Raw genomic sequence first — 18396 nt, forward strand, 5'->3', positions numbered from 1 at the left:
GCCATCTTTATGTAGAGCAACATTTTTTTTTCAGATCCTCAGAGAGTTCTTTGCCCTGGGGTCCCATGTTGAACTTCCAGTGACCAGTATGAGAGAGTGAGGGCAATTATACCAAATTTAACACACCTGCTCCCCATTCACATCTGAGACCTTTTAACACTAACGAGTCACATGACATCGGGGAGGGAAAATGGCTTATTGGGCCCCATTTTCACTTAGGGGTGTACTCACTTTTGTTGCCAGCGGTTTAGACATTACTGTGTGTTGAGTTATTTTGAGGGGGCAAAACATGTACACTGTTATACAAGCTATACATTCACTACATTGTAGCAAAGTGTAATTTATTCAGTGTTGTCACATGAAAAGATAGAATAAAATATTTACAAAAATGTGTGGTGCACTCACTTTTGTGAGATACTGAACAACATAGTTTGTGAACTCCTTAACCTTACTATAGACTAAATAACATTCATTGATTTGGGGTATTTTCACCAAAGCAATGTAGCAGAATGCGGTTTGGCCTACATTTATGAAGAAAGATTATTTATTTGCAACATTTTATAACAGAAACAACACAAATGCTTTCTCTTTTCAAAATGTCAAATTTTTTTCAAAATTTTTGTTCAGTGGTATTAGAAACCACCAAAAGAAAGCACTATTTATGTGAAAAAAATATATAAAAATGTTCATCTTCAAAGTGCAACTGCGCAAGTGTCCTTCAAAGTGCAACAGTGCTGAAAGCTGAAAATTTATCTGGACAGGAAGAGGGTGAAGGTGACCATTATTGAGATGGTTAAAGGGTTTGACTGCTCATTTAGTCTAGGGAATGGTACAAAAGCAATTTTACGCATTCATTCTGCTTTTGAAGAAAATATACAGCTTGTTACAAATATGTGGATACAATATTGTCCATAGTCTTGGTGCAGGTACACTTTAACCACTTAAGGACCGGGCCTCTTTTTTAGATGTGTTGTTTAGTTAAAAAAAAATTTTTTTTGCTAGAAAATCACTTAGAACCCCCAAGCATTATACATTTTTTATTCTAACACCCTAGAGAATAAAATACGGTCACACCGTATTTGCGCAGCGGTCCTACAAGTGCACTTTTAAAAAAAATACACATTTTGTATTAAAAAATAAGACAACAGTAAAGTTAGCACAATTTTCTTTTCATATTGTGAAAGATAATGTCACGCTAAGTAAATTGATACCCAACATGTCATGCTTCAAAATTGCGTCCGCCCGTGGAATGGAAACAAACTTTTACCCTTAAAAATCTCCATAGGCGACATTTACAAAAATCTACAGGTTGCAGTTTTTGTGTTATAGAGGAGGTCTATAGCTAAAATTATTGCTCTTGCTCTACCGATCGTGGCGATATCTCACATGTGTGGTTTGAACACCATTTTCATATGGGGGCGCTACTCACATATGCTTTCACTTCTGCAAGCGAGCTTGGTGCTTTACCTTTTAGTTTTTAGTTTTACACTGTTTTAAAAAAAATATAAATTGTGTCACTTTTATTCCTATTACAAGGGATGTAAACATCCCTTGTAATAGAAAAAAAAGCATGACAGGACCTCTTAAATATGAGATCTGGGGTCAAAAAGACCTCAGATCTCATATTTACACTAAAATGCAATTAAAAATACACAAAAAAACATTTTGACGTCGCTTCCACCCTGCAGCATCATGGAGACAGGTGGGGGCCATCTTCCCCTCACTCCTCTCCATGCACAGTCACAAGAAGGATCCGATTGCTTCCCTCTCCCGCCACCGATAAAAGTGATCTCGTGGCGAATCCGCCGCAGAGACCACTTTTATATCATGTACCAGACCGCCGTCTGAACACGGGGATACCGGGGTTATGCCACATACATTGGTGGTTAAGGGCTCATTTACACTTGCTTCAACTTTAACACACATTAAAGTGGTTGTAAAGGTTTTTTTTGTTGCATTAAAATAACAAACATGCCTATACTTACCTGCTCTATGCAATGCGTTTACACAGAGTAGCCCCTATCCTATTCTTCTGGGGTCCCCTGATGGCCCTCGAGGCTCCTCTTCTTCTAGCGTCTCTGCTATGGTCCAATTCTGCAGATGGAGGAAAATCCTATTTTTCTATCCGTCTGCAGAGCGGATCGGATGAACACGGACAGACGGTCTGTGTTCATCCGATCCCCCATAGAGAAGAGCGGAGATTTGACAGGGTGGTCCCTGCACGTAGGGTGACCCGAGAGGAAGTTTTAGGTGGGTAGGAGAGAGATGGAATGAGGAGGAGGTGGGTGGGAGTTGCTGTAACCTAGAGGGGGTTGGTGGGTAAAAGGGAGGTGCAGTGATTAGGAAGGAATGGAGGGAGCTGCTATACCTGTAAGAGAGAATGTGAGGTGTAATGGGGGGAGGTGAGGTGATATGGAGGTAGGTGAGGTGGTGTGGGGGAAAGATGAGGTGGTATGAGGTGGTAGGTGAAGTGATATGGGGGTAGGTGAGATAGTATGAGGGGGATGGGAGGGTAGGTGAGTCAAAATGGGGGGGTAGGTGAAGCAGCATGGGCATAGGTGAGGCGGTATGGGGGTAGGTGAGGTGATATTGGGGTAGGTGGGTTGGTATGTGGGGTAGGTGAGGTGGTATTGGGGGGGTAGTTGAGGCAGTTTGGGGAGAAGGTGAGGTGGTGGGAAGACATTTTTATAGTACTTCCACCAGCAGGATAGTCAGCTCACCTAAGTCCCTCAATGGCGCCATTCTGTCTGGATAATCTCTGCACTCAGAGCCCGTTCAGTATCCCAGCTTCCTGCCTGCAGTGATATCACTTCCAGAAAGATCTTGTCTTTTGAAAATGCTGAAATTATATTATGTGATAACGAAACACTATGCATATTAATTATAATTTATTTCTGAATACAGAGCCTGGTGTTTGTACTGTATTTGGAGACCCCCATTACAATACTTTCGACGGACGGACATTCAATTTTCAAGGAACTTGTCAATATATTTTAACCAAAGATTGTTCATCTTCTACCTCGCCTTTTGAAGTTATAGTAAAAAATGATGCTCGCCGCACACACTCTTTCTCATGGACAAAAACCGTGGACCTAGTAATAGAAGGAAGCATCATTAGTCTTCAACAGCATCTTACAGTTAAATGGAATGGAACAAGAATATCACTGCCCTATGAAACACCTCAATTTCATATAGACTTAGATGGTTACCTTCTAAAAGTTACCACAAAAGCAGGTAAGACTTACACATTATCTGTAACTATTGTATACTCTGGAGCAATTTACTATAGAAGTTGAGATCTGTCACTGCAAAAATGTAAGTATTCACTTCAGTTATCCAATCATTTGAAAATCATCTGCACATGATTGAGTATTCAAAGCACACAATAATTATTTTTTCCCGTGATTGGATAATTGAAGTGAATATTCACACAATGTTTGCCCGTTATAAAAAAAAAAAAAACCTTTTTTCATTACAGAATGAGTCTCTAAGCCTGAGAAATGAGTAACCATGAAATCAAATATTTTTTCTTGCTAAGACAGATTTTTTTTTTGAACAGAATGAAAATGCTAAAGAATGATTCACTGATTCTTTTCAACCTTTTTTTTTTAACAAAATGTCACTCAATATAATTTTTGCTTTATTGTTTTCTTGACTGTCTAAATTGTTAATCAGAAGGGGATAACTTTACAACCCAACAAGACCACAAATTAATTTAATTACACACATAGGAGGTAATTAAGTAAACGTTCTATCATATTTCCACTTCAAATAGCTAATTCTTTTGAGCAGACAAAAGCAGTTTTACCATGATTCAACTTGCAGTTTTAAGCTCAGACTCCAATATGAGAAAATCAGTCAGTTTTGATGGGAGCCATTAAAAGTGCAGTTTAACCACCTCAATACAGGGCACCTAACCCCCTTCCTGCCCAGGCCAATTTTCAGCTTTCAGCGCTCTTACAATTTCAATGACAATTACTCAGTCATGCAACACTGTACCCATATGAAATTTGCATCCTTTTTTCACACAAATAGAGCTTTCTTTTGGTGGTATTTAATCACTACTCACTAGTGGGTTTTTTATTTTATGTGCTATAAATAAAAAAAGGCCGTACATTTTCAGAAAAATATGCTCTTTTCTTTGTTTCTGTCAAAAAAATGTGGCCACAATTTATACTGCTACATAGCTTTGGTAAAAATAAATTAGTGTATATTATTTGGTCTTTGTGAAAGTTATAGAGTCTACAAACTATGGTACCAATCACTGAAAATTGATCACATCTGATCAGGCCTTCAGTACTTCAGGTGTATCTCATTTCTTGAGACACTAACAAGTCAGGAAAGTACAAATACCCCCCAAATGACCCCTTTTTATAAAGTAGACATTCCAAGGTATTAAGTAATAGGGATGGGCAAACGGGTTTGGGGATATATCTCCAGTGGTTAGGAGAAGCAGAAGACTAAGGGAGGTAATATGAAAATATGATTTATATGATGGGACATGCCTCAGCATGTGGGATTAGAATTAGAAGGAGGTGATGAGTGCAGTAATAAGGAAAGGGCAGAAGTGAGGGCAATATGTACAGATTGTGGGGTGGAGAAGAGGGATACATTCCCTTTATTTATGTTAAGGGAAATGTAGGTACATTGGCAGGCTGGAAGACTCAAAACATATCAAAACAGTAAGGTTAAATACAATGTGGAACATTGTATTGGCCAATGCAGTCTAAAAATCTATACAAACATAGAGCATAAGGCTCGGTTCACACCAGACGCGGCACGACTTGCCGCGCCGCGACCTGCCGCGACCTCAGCGGCGACTTGCAAAATGACTTCTGTATAGAAGTCAATGCAAGTCGCCCGAGGTCGCCGCAAAAGTAGTACAGGAACCTTTTTTCTAAGTCGGAGCGACTCGAGTCGCTCCTACTAGAACGGTTCCGTAGTACAGAACGGGGGCGACTTGTCAGGTCGCGGCGCGTCAAGTCGTGCCGCGTCTGGTGTGAACCGAGCCTTAGAGTACAACCAAAGGTTACAATATGATAGTGTAAACAAATACCAGATCCATTTACTATTTTATGCACAAGCCCAGAAAGTATACAGAAACTTCTATTACCTTCCCTGACTGATCCAAATCCACCTTCATTTCTGTCTCACTTTCCTCCTCCCAGACACAACCACCACAGCTTACAGTGGAGGGTTTTAAGGCAGTAATATAAATCCAGAAAGCAATAGATAGGACTAGGTGTGGCCAGCTACAGGCTTGCGAATCAGTAGTGACAATATGGATAACCACGCCCCCTGCAACATTTTAATTTCACTTTAGTCCAAATAGACACAGCTTACCTGAGAGTGGCAACTCTACTCTGAATTTAGGAATGGTGCAGCATCATTTCTACATCATAACAGGGAGCTGCATTTGATGGACTTCATTGGTAGCCTCAACAGGTATTTCTGCGACTTTGCAGGAGAACTAAGAGAAAACTGAGTGCAGGTTCACTTATATTTAAGTGATCTTGTTTTTTTTGTAGGGAGCCATAGTTATACTATATAACTACTTCAATACATGGCACTTTTACCCCCTTCCTGCCCAGTCCAATTTTCAGCTTTCAGCACTGTCACACTTTGAATTACAATTGCGTGGTCATGCAACGCTGTGCCCAAACTACATTTTTTTACATTTTCTCCCCACAAATAGAGGTTTCTTTTAGTGGTATTTGAGCGCCACTGGGTTTTTTATTTTTTGCGTAACAAATTAAAAAAGACAAACAAAATTAGTTTTTTCTTAATTTCTGTTATAAAATTTTGTTTTCTCCTTCACTGACGAGCACTGATGAGGCTCCACTGACAGGCACTGATGAGGCGGCACTGATAGTCATTGATGAGGAGGCACTGATAAGGTGACACTGATGGGCACTAATGAGGAGGCACTAATGTGCAGCACTGATAGGCGGCACTGATATGCAGCACTGATTCGCACTGATGGGCACTAAAAGGTGGCATTTATGGGCACTGATAGGCTGCAATGATGGGCATTGATAGAAAACTGAGTGCAGTGATGGGCACTGATGGGTGGCACTGATGGGCGCTAATAGTTGACACTGATAGGAAGCAGTGAGGAGGAGGCACTGACAGTCATTATTGATGGGCACTGGTAGGCATATGTGATGGGCACTGACAGGTGTTACTGATGGGCTCTGATTGGCATTTTGATGGGTACTGATTAGCATTTTGGTGGGCACTGACTGGCATCGTATGGGGAATGATTAGCATATGTTGTGGGCATCTCTGATGAGGGCTTTGCTGATAATCAATGTGCTGACCCTGTCAGCGCTAACCGAGGAAAGTCGATTACCGGCACTTCCTAGTTACTGCTATGATCAGTTGTGATTGGTCACAGCTGATCAAGTGGCTAAGAGCCTATGTCATAGGTTCTTTAACACGATCGAAGATGTGGCGTGTCAGAGCGACACACATCACCACCGATCACCAGGCTGCATGACCCCGGGGGTGCGCACGAGTGGCTTATCCTGCTAAATGTCATATGATGCCTGCTCAGGATAAAGGAGCCACCTTGTGAACGTTAATCCATTATAGGCCGGTAGGAAAATGGTTAAGATGATATACAAATGTCTAGTCAGGATGAGAATATCACAATATCTTTTTTGTTTAATATTGAAAGTGAGAATGGTGCATGGTATCTCAATTCCTACATCTAAGATACCCACTGTTTCCCTCTAGGACACTCAGCCCATTTGGAAAGCCATGAGGTGGGGTAAGGCAGGGTATAGACAGATGTAAGTTGAGAAAGAAGGAAGAGAAAAAAAGGTGATGGGTTATATGCCTAGTTACTATGGTCCAAGCTGGACCAGTGTAAATGTGTAAAAAAATTTCCATACCTGGAAATAATCTTTAAGGACCCACAGCAGAAGAACCAGATCCAGAGAGTCTTTATTGACAACATCAGTGGTTAGTTCCTGTGCACATATATATCAAGTCCCTAGGCAGAATCCTCTGGGCCTGGTGTCCTAAGTTCATGATACTGAGAGGAGTTCATGGACTGGATACATGGAATTCAGGTATTTGTAAACTCCTATTCTGTGTTTGGAGGGAGACTGTCTGTTTTTGCAGTTGCCTATTGTTTTGTACCCTCCTAAGCAATAAAATGTTATAAGTAGAGGTCACCTCGGTGTAGTATTTGAAAAGTAGTGTGCATTTGAATATATCAATTATTTTTATATTATAATACAATTTCCAGATTTTCAGGAAGAAAAGCCTGAACTAAAAAAAATTTTGATGCATAGCTGAAAAGTTGGCATTTTAATGAAGTAAATGGGGTAGTTCCTATGAATGGTTGGAGCAGACAAGTTTTTGTTGGAGAGTTTGTTGGATATGGGAACAAGTAACGCTAAGAACATCTGGTAAATTTCCTGGACAGGCTCAATACTGAACAGACATGCAGGTCCACAGAATCCTAGAAGATGTGTTAAGAGCTTAAATTTGTTTTGACAAAACTGATTTGGGACTGTAATATCCTGGTTGTAGATAAACACCAGGTGAATACTGAGAAACTTCTTATTAACATGTGTCAGATACATAGTGAGGATTCCTCTGAGATTTGGTCTGCACAGTGCATTACTGTTCCAGACAAATATTATTTACTGTTAAATGAATTAAACAGCAAGTAAAATTAATGAGCCAATTTTTTCATGTAATGTGATCATTTTTAAGTCACAGGGAACAATTATATAGTATTATGGTTCTATAGCAAATATTGAATTTCATAAAGAATACTGTTCCCGTTTCTGCTCCCTTGGTTACCACTGTAATTCCACAACCTCCTAAGTCAAATCAAGATCATACCCTGTGACCTGGGGTTGTGGTATATTTATATAAGACTAGAAATATGTTATTCTCTTGTTCAAGATCCTAAATCAGTTTCTGACATGGCGATTGGGTGATCAAACGCAAATTCATCAACAATCACTTTACAAAATGTGTACTGAATTGCAGAATACAGCTCTGAAATTGTTATTATAAACTGAATTCCTTTAAGTAAGAGTAGCAAAAACACGCATTGGTTTACAACATTTACAGTTCCCTTTTAAAATTCTTAGCATACACTTGCAGAATGTTTAGTGAACAAAACATAAAACTTTCTGCATTTTCAATGCATGAAATTATGAAATTACCAGGAGTGTAAATGTCAGGAAGGAAGTTAATATTTGTCAGTGATATTTATGTGGTGGATAATGGCTGATTATACCCACAGAACATTCTTGTGTATTTTATGGCTTAACCATTGATCTGATTCCTTGAGACCTTCTACATTTTAGTTAGGTATGAGACTTTCATTGTCCATTTTATTTGAAGACGCAGTAAAAATTACGAAAATAGGGATGCAAACACTGAGTTTAGACTACCAGTTCTATGGAAAAATCACAGCTTTATATCCATACTGGTCCTCTTAAAGATGTGACTTTATTATACATTTAATTTGAGAAATCCTTCCCAAAAAACGACCCAAGAAGCTATGGGTTCGGACAGGTTTCTTTCAGCCGGACAATGTGATTAACTGTGAATTTACATTGTAAGTAATTTTTTTAAAGGATTTTATTTCCTATTTTTTGTGAATGCGTGAGAGTACTCTTTACTGTATGTACCCCTAATTCATGGGGGGAACGATGTCTGGGTGCCTCCTTATCTTTAAATTACATATTCTGATAAGACCCATGCCCATAGACCCCCACAACCACTGGGCCAGGGTTCCTCATCAACATGAGGACAAGTGTTCTCATGTTGAGGACATATGGCTTTTTATGGTTCAGGCAAGGGGGCACATGCTGATCCACCCCTTTCTTGGCCATCCAGGCTGCATGCTCAAATCCCTACCTGACATTTCAGTGCACTGGGTGGGGATGAGTAACTGGTTTTTAGGGTGCCGACTCCCTAACAACCAGGAAGAAATTGTCACATTTAGGAGTGGTAATAGTACCACTGCTAAATGTCACACTTTACCCTGCAGCTGAGCTTTGCTTGGCAAAACACTCACCCATGCGACTGTTTGCACAGGATTCTCTATAGACTGTACACTTTGCTCAGGTCTCCCTCATATTATTTTTCTTGCTGGCTGAATGTTCTAAGCCTTATCTTTTCTTATACTCTTCCTATATTTGTTTACAATTCCATATGTTACAGGTGGTCTTACTATCGTGTTATAAAGTTTCAAATGTTAATGCTGTTGGGGTTGGTTTACTAAAGGATTTGAGATTGTTCACCTAGCAAAGCTGACTTTATTCCTATTTTGATCAATGTAGGTTAGAAAAAATATATTATTACTGTAGATTAAAAGATATAGACAAACATTTTATTCTATCATTTGCCTCTTTTAAAATGATACAAAAATGAAAAAAGGGCAACATAAAACTAGTGTGATATTTATAACAGTTTTTGAATTTTCAAGGTGATCAGCATATGTCTTGGTTCTAATTTTGCCCTTTGTGTGCTTAATCCTTGAAAATAATTGCTCACAAATATAGGTGCTGCCGAAAACTGATGAAATGAATAAGGATTGCTTGTGAAGATTAGGATATTTTTCTTAGGGAAGATAAAAGTCCAGTAACTTGCTAAGTGTTAACACATTTTTGCAAATAATTCTGAAAAAAATCAATGTTTTTAAGTTAAAGATTTTGTGTTGGGCAGCATTTATAGCTGACTCAGGCAATATGCACCCCCCCCCCATGAAGACTTGAGACTGCTGCTGTGTGCCGGATGTGTTGTCAAAGACTCCAGTAGACTCAGAACTGTCACTTAAGTGATACCCTATGTATAGTAATCCCATTTACTTCTCCTCAGGCTTCTACATAGGAGATTATATAGGGAGATGTATTTGACCAATATGTGTGTACTGTGGCTTATTCTTTTGCCTTTTTTCACTGTCTGTTTTTGTAATTTCTGTTTAAAAAAATTAAAATAATAAGGCTGTTTTTTGACACAAGAATGGATTTAGGATAGCAGAAGTGAGCTTCTGTAGCCAGCAGGGGCCACTTAAAATGAAATAGACCCTTTAAAAACCACTTACATCACTTTCATTCCACTATCCTCATTCACTCCATTGCATGTTCCCCAACTTTAGTTGCTGTATTATTATACTGCCTGAGCCAGAAGCAAAACTATCAAACACTAAATGTTATTTAGATACAATGTGAAAATGTACAGCCATCATCATCTTTCAAGTTGGCCAGAGATGGTTTCTTGGCTTTAACATATTATTCCATCCATGCAAGTGAGATTGATAGAGGAAACCCCCACCACAACATTGTAATCTGACAGCGGGATTCTCTGTGGTGAGAATACACTGATCAGTGGCTCCAGCTGCTGATCGACAAAAGTTTTCCAAAATTCCCATTAAACAGTGTCCCTGCTGAGCCGGCCAAATTTTGATATATCTTTAGTCAGCTTTATACTTTAGGTAACAAGTCATAAACATCCATTGTTAGCACAAAATTACATAGTTACATAGTTTGTAAGGCTGAAAAAATACACCAGTCCATCCAGTTCAGCCTATGGTGTGTTAGTGTGCTTATGTTTATGTCAAATATATATTTTTTATCCCTGTATGTTGTGACCCTTAAGGTGCCCATCTAATAGTCTTTTTTTTTTAACTATTGAAGCTCTGCTTGTGGAAGAGAATTCCACTTCCTTACCGCTCAGACAGTATAGAACCCTCTATGCAGTTTAAGGTTAAACCACTTGGCCGCGTGTCTTTTTAAATTCTCTTTCACTTAAACTTTTTTTTCCCTATGCTAGGGTTACTAGTACTGTATTTGTACTATCATATCCCCTCTCAAGCGTCTCTTCTTCAGAGAGAATAAGCTTGTATTCTTTCCCCATAGCTGATACCCTCTAGTCCCTTTATTAGCTTTGTTGCCTTCCAGAACATCCTTCTTGAGGACTGGTGCCCAGAACTGGACGGCATACTCAAGATGCAGCTGGACCAGAGTCTTGTAGAGTGGGAGAATTATCTTTTTATCTCTGGAGTGAATCCCCTTTTTAATACATGCCAATATTCTGTTGGCTTTGCTTACAGCAGCTTGGCATTGAATGTCATTGCAGAGTCTGTCATCTACTAGGACCCCCAGGTCCTTTTCCGGCCTACATTCCCCCAGAGTTTCTCTCCCTATCAAGTAACTTGTGTTCGTCTTTTTAGCACCAAAATTACTTTACATTTTTCAACATTAAACCTCATTTGCCATGTAGTTGCCCATCCCATTATTTTTTTTTAGGTATTTTTGTAAGGTTTTCACATCCTGCGCGAAGTTATTGCCCTGCTTAACTTTGTATCATCCACAAATACTGAGATTGAGCTATGTATTCCATCCTCTATTTACTTTTTGAATAAGTTAAACAGAACTGGTTCCAGGATAGATCCATGGGGGACCCCACTTACCACGCCGAACCATTTTGAGTACTTGCTATTTATCACCACCCTTTGGACTTGCCCCTGTAGCCAGTTTTAAATCCAGGTACTCACACTATGGTCCATGCCAACAGACCTCAGTTTCTAAAGTAAACATTTGTGGGGAACTGTATCAGATGCTTTTGCAAAATCCAGATACACCACATCCACATGCCTTCCTTTATCTAGATGGCAGCTCATTTCTTGGCTCATATAATGTTAATAGATTGGTCTGGCAAGAACAATTCTTCATGAATCCATGCTGATTACCACAAATGATACAGTTTCCATTACTAAAATATTGAATATAGTCCCTCAGCATCCCCTTCACTAGCTTGTAGACTATTGATGTTAGGCTAACTGGCCTGTAGTTCCCAGGAATATATTGCTGCCCTGTTTTTAAATATTGGTACCGTGTTGGCTTTTCCCCAATCAGTTGATACTATCCCAGTCAGTAAATTTTGCATATAAAATTAGGAACAATGGTCTAGTTATCACCTGGCTGAGTTCCTTAAGGACCCTTGGGTGTAAGCCTGGTGACTTATTTATGTACATTTTTCAAGTCTATTTCTGATACTGCCTTCTGTTAGCCATGAGGGTACATTCTGTGATGTGTTATTAACATTACAGTCTCGGTAACTATATTCCCTTGTTTCCTTCATGAAAACTGAGGAGAAGAATGCATTTAAAACTTTTGCCTTCTCTTTGTCTTTTGTAACCAAATTCCCTACATCATCCTTTATAGAGCCAATATGTTCTGACCTCACTTTCTTACTTTTTATATATTTAAAGAATGTTTTGGGTTTATTTTTTACTCTTCTCCGCTATGTGCCTTTCATGGTCTATTTTAGCTGCCCTGATTGCACTCTTACTCTTCTTATTGCATTCTTTTTATTGTTGGAATGCTGACAATGACCCCTCAGTCTTGTATTTTTTTAAAGGCCTTATCTTTTGCTTTTATATGCATTTTTATGTTAGAGTTTAGCCACCCATGATTTATTTTAGCTATTTTAAACTTATTTCCCAATTTGAATGCACTGGTCAATACCTTTATTTCGTATTCTTGTAAAGCATTCCCATTTTTCCTCAGTCTTCCTTGTTCCTAGGATTTTATCCCATTTAATATTGTCTAGCAAGGAGCACAATTTAAGGAAGATGGCTCTTTTGAAATTCAGTGTCCTTGTATTACCCTTGTGCTTCTTATTTCTGTGATTCATACTGAATCTAATTGACTTGTGGTTACTGCTTCCTAAGTTGCCCCATGTTTCCAGGTTATTATCAGGTCTGTATTGTTTGTAATCAGTAGGTCTAGTAGTGCGTTAGCTCTTGTTGTTGCATTCACCAGATGACCCATGAAATTATCCTACAAGACATTTAGAAAATTACGAGCCTTAGATGAACGAGCAGTTCCATCTGCCCAGTCTATATCTGGATAATTATAATCCCCCATTACAATAAAATTTTCTAGCTTTGCTGCCATTCCAAGCTGTGATAGGAGGTCCGCCTCCCCCTCCTCCCTCAGGTTAGGGGGCCTGTAGCATATGCCCACTATTAAGGTCTACAAAGGGAAAATGGCACTGTTCAAAAAATCATGTGTAAAATCAATCCACTATTTTGAATATTGTCACCGCTTAATATAAAGTGAATAGTGCTACATGTATACGTGAAGTAGAATATATAAAAAGTATATAGAAAATATATACAGTGGTGTGAAAAAGTGTTTGCCCCCTTCCTCATTTCCTGTTCCTTTGCATGTTTGTCACACTTAAGTGTTTCGGAACATCAAACCAATTTAAACATTAGTCAAGGACAACACAAGTAAACACAAAATGCAATTTGTAAATGAAGGTGTTTATTATTAAAGGTGAAAAAAAATCCAAACCATCATGGCCCTGTGTGAAAAAGTGATTGCCCCCCTTGTTAAAACATACTATAACTGTGGTTGTCCACACCTGAGTTCAATTTCTCTAGCTACACCCAGGCCTGATTATTGCCACACCTGTTCACAATCAAGGCATCACTTAAATAGGAGCTGCTTGACACAGTAAGGTCCACCACAAGATCCTTAAAAGCTACACATCATGCCGAGACCCAAAGAAATTCAGGAACAATTGAGAAAGAAAGTAATTGAGATCTATCAGTCTGGAAAGGGTTATAAAGCCATTTCCAAAGCTTTGGGAATCCAGCGAACCACAGTGAGAGCCATTATCCACAAATGGCGAAGACATGGAACAGTGGTGAACCTTCCCAGGAGTGGCCGGCCGCCCAAAATTACCCCAAGAGCGCAGCGACGACTCATCCAAGAGGTCACAAAAGACCCCACAACAACGTCCAAGGAACTGCAGGCCTCACTTGCCTCAGTTAAGGTCAGCGTTCATGCCTCCACCATCAGGAAAAGACTGGGCAAAAATGGCCTGCATGGCAGAGTTCCAAGGAGAAAACCACTGCTGAGCAAAAAGAACATCAAAGCTCGTCTCAATTTCTCCACAACACATCTTGATGATCCCCAAGACTTTTGGGACAACATTCTGTGGACCGATGAGACAAAAGTGGAACTCTTTGGAAGGTGTGTGTCCAAGTATATCTGGCGTAGAAGGAACACTGCATTTCATAAAAAGAACATTATACCAACAGTAAAATATGGTGGTGGTAGTGTGATGGTCTGGGGCTGTTTTGCTGCTTCAGGACCTGGAAGACTTGCTGTGATAAAAGGAACTATGAATTCTGCTGTCTACCAAGAGATCCTGAAGGAGAATGTCCGACCATCTGTTCTTGTACTCAAGCTGAAACGAACTTGGGTTCTGCAGCAGGACAATGATCCTAAACACACCAGCAAGTCCACCACCGAATGGCTGAAGAAAAACAAAATGAAGACTTTGGAGTGGCCTAGCCAAAGTCCTGACCTGAATCCTATTGAGATGTTGTGGTATGACCTTAAAAAGGCCGTTCATGCTCGAAAACCCTCTAATGTAACTGAATTAGGACAATTCTGCAAAGATGAGTGGGCCAAAATTCCTCCAGGACGCTGTAAAAGCCTCATTGCACGTTATCGCAAACGCTTGGTTGCAGTTGTTGCTGCTAAGGGTGGCCCAACCAGTTATTAGGTTTAGGGGGCAATCACTTTTTCACACAGGGCCATGATGGTTTGGATTTTTTTCCACCTTTAATAATAAACACCTTCATTTACAAATTGCATTTTGTGTTTACTTGTGTTGTCCTTGACTATTGTTTAAATTGGTTTGATGTTCCGAAACACTTAAGTGTGACAAACATGCAAAGGAACAGGAAATGAGGAAGGGGGCAAATACTTTTTCACACCACTGTATATATATATATATATATATATATATATATATATATATATATATATATATATATATATATGACAGTATTACTCCAAAATATAAAAAAAATGACATGTGCTGCGTCCTACATGACTCAATCCCTAAAAATTTATATATATGTGAATACTAAAAATCATATAGAAGGAACAACAAATCCAGAAAAACATGTCGCGTGCGGCTCCTGCATACAACAAGTTTAAAGTACTAATTGCAAAAAAAGGTGAGTCCCACAAATTATATAATAGCTATATATGTATATAATTATACAGTGTTTCACTGTTTACATAGCGGAGCAGTGGAGCAGGAGCACCTTGTTCAATATATTCATAATAGTGGATTGATTTTACACATAATTTTTTGAACAGTGCCATTTTCCCTTTGTAGACCTTTATATTTCAGGGCTCCACCTAGGTGATGTTCCCAATTAGGGAGACTGCAGTTCTTTCTTCCTAAGCACGGATATTTGCTGTTTTTTTATGCCCACTATTACTTAACCATTGTTTTCTTCTCTTTGGAGCTCCACCCACAAGGATTCCACGTCCTCCCTTGCTCCATTAGTGATGTTGTTGCTTATGTTCACTTGCACATCATTCTTGATATTCAGGCATACCTCTCCCCCTTCCCTACCCTCCCTATCCCTATGATATAGGGAATACTTAATGTTTGCCAGCCAATCATGTGAGCTGTCAAACCAAGTTTTCTGAAACCCCCACAAAATCAATATCCTCCTCATACATTAGCAGCTCCAGTTCTCCCATTTTATTAGCTAGACTTCTAGCATGGGTATATGAGCCTCGTAGTTTTTTCCTGTTGTATACTATTTTGTTGTTAGTTGCTATGAGGCTGCAATTTGAATTTGCCAGCTTAAGCAAATTAAAGCACAATTATAGAGAATAGCTAATGTCAAGGTTTATTTGCCTTGAAAATATTCCTCTGTAAAGTTCTCTACACTTTAATGGTTGCATGGGTTAAAAGATAAGTATGGGTTTGTTTTTTGTTTTGTTTTTTTAAATCATACTAGATGGATGCAGCCTTGATCCGATGCTGCACCTATCCCCTACCATCTCTAAAGGTGAGAACTGAGCAATCAAACACCACTGATTGCCAAGTTCTCACCACTGCTCTGAGTAGAGAGCTGAGTGGATCGCTGAGAGGCTGAGCCAAGTGCCAGTCAAGGCTTCTGGGTGTATCCTGACCATAGGGTCGAGATCTTTCCCCAGCCTTCAACTTGCTGTCTGCTGAAAACGGGTCACAGAAGTGCAGCACAAACTGCACTTTTTACAGGAGAAGTACAGCCAAACAAGCTTCCCCTTTCTCTTTAAATGTGTACTAAGAAATGTGGTGAAGTTATTCATCAGCAAACAATCTATGCACATTGTCACTACCCACTATTTTTGTCTGCCTTGATGATAGCTAACCAGTTAATGGTAGAATATAAAATGAACTATACAGCTGTAGCTGAACATGAGAGTAATATAGATTTAATGTGCTCTAATGTATAAATAGGTCTAATGTGTTCCAATGTGTAGATAGGTCTACTGTGTTCTAATGTATAGATACTGTGTGTCTTCTTCAATACAGTATTATTAGTTAGAAAATGTGACCTTTCCCTGGAACTGAAAAACATTTCCTTTCTGTTAATGCTACTATATTTAATTCAGATCTATAGCTCAGTGCCAGTCAAACAGCTAAATACAGAGATGAAATGCATATACTGTATGAGTGCAAAGAAATACCTGGTGCCAAATAGCACAATTGGGGCCCCTAGGAGTCTATTATAGACAGGCAAAATGTACAGGTATAAAAGTATATACATTTAATTGAGTATAACATCATATATAAATGAAGATCATTGGATTAAAAACAATATGTGGTACCCAATTGTGCTATTGTATAACGAGACCACTGTCCTGAGGCTGGACGGACTAGTGATTATCCATACAGGCATAGACACTTTACATGTTACAGAATAAACAGTCCTTCTATAGAGGTTAATTAAGTCAGATGGGTACAGATTTTCTACAATGCAAGCAATTTAGTATAGAGTTGATAATTTATTCTATTTGGGTCGGGCAGACCAAATTGCTTCCCATACACACTCCAATCCCTCCATTTTTGCGTACTGTATGAGAGTTGTTTTACCTAACAAAAAATTTATATTTCTGTCCACCAATTCATTTGATTTTTCAGCCTCCTCCCCCAGCACAGCCATGCAGGGTGCCACCAAACAATAGTTAAAGTGGAACTAAACCCATCAATTTAAAGTGGAAATTTTCTTACCTCATCTCCTGCGATGCAGCTTTCCGAGCTCCCTGCCCAGCTACTGACACCTTTGGGTGCCTGGCTTTTGTGTCTCGATTGCTGGCCATTTTCAGTGGCCAGGCGGTGATGACGACACTTTACTTTCTCCTCTAGGTATGCAGAACTAATTTCGCAACTCACCTGACTATGGCCACTCCACATAAAGGCTTTCTTATTGTTGCTTATGACTACTACAGGAGCCTTTCACTTCCGCCGCATTCCTTTTCCCCATTCCCTGCCTTTTCAGACCCTTTCTCGCTTCTTTCTCTTATTTCTCTTTCATCTATCTCTTATGCCACGTACACACGACCGGACTTAGGTCCGACAGACTTTCGAGGGAGTTCTGACGGAGTTCTGACAGAGTTCTGACAGACTTTCCGAATGAACGGACTTGGCCACACACAATCACACCAAAGTCCGACGGATTCGAACGTGATGATGTAAGACTGGACTAGAATAAGGAAGTTCATAGCCAGTAGCCAATAGCTGCCCTCGCGTCGGTTTTTGTCTGTCGGACTAGCATACACGCGAGCGGATTTCTCAGTAGGAACTGGGTCCGGCGGAGTTCTGTCGGAAAAATGTGAAACATGTTCCATTTCTAAAGTCTGTCAGACTTTTGCAAATCAAAAGTCCGCTGCAGCCCACACACGATCGAATGGTCTGTCGGAATAATTCCGTCGGACTTTTTATGTTGAAAAGTCTGGTCGTGTGTACGCGGCATAACTTCTACCATACAGAGACATGTTCTTATACCTGTAATTATTGATGCCTTTAACACATACTGACTAGTTAATAACTTACAGAATTGTCAAGAATTGTTTTGACATCTGTAACTTCTGCCTGTGTTACTCTAAATGGTTGTATGTATAACATTTATGTTGTCTCATACTTTGTTAATATTCTTTTTTCAATAAAAACATATCTAATATATAAGGGGGGGTGAGGTGGCAATACAGGTACTGGAACATTTTTTACCTTAATACAGGGAATGCATTAGGTAAAAAATGTTTAGACTTTAGAACCACTTTAAAACTGATAAGGCCATCCATTACCACTCTGAGTGCTGTTGTATAGGGGATTGCAAAAGGCTGATACCAATCATATAGATGCATTAGAAAAGTACATTTTATGATTTATTAATGAATACAGAGCTGTTGTAATGTTTGTCTGTTATATCTGTCTGGAGACTAGCTTTAAGTTTAGTACAAGCTAGTTTGAGGTATTCTGCCTGAAAAAAATGCACACATATGGCATTTGAATAACTATGTGAACAATTTCTGCATGCTCAGGAAAAGC

General features: G+C 39.3%; 1 protein-coding gene across 1 annotated transcript in view; it reads left to right on the forward strand.

Annotated features, from left to right (window-relative positions):
• Nucleotides 1-18396, forward strand: part of BMPER (BMP binding endothelial regulator) — a 338127-nt gene that overhangs the window by 221302 nt on the left and 98429 nt on the right. The window contains exon 12 of the mRNA XM_077491626.1: nucleotides 2905-3234. Within this exon, the coding sequence (XP_077347752.1) occupies nucleotides 2905-3234 (330 nt within the window). The remainder of the gene's footprint in view (nucleotides 1-2904; nucleotides 3235-18396) is intronic.

This window comes from Lithobates pipiens, unplaced genomic scaffold (assembly GCF_037356315.1).
Source record: "Lithobates pipiens isolate NorthernLeopardFrog02 unplaced genomic scaffold, aLitPip1_a1.2 Scaffold_19, whole genome shotgun sequence".
NCBI classification, from domain to species: Eukaryota; Metazoa; Chordata; class Amphibia; order Anura; family Ranidae; genus Lithobates; species Lithobates pipiens.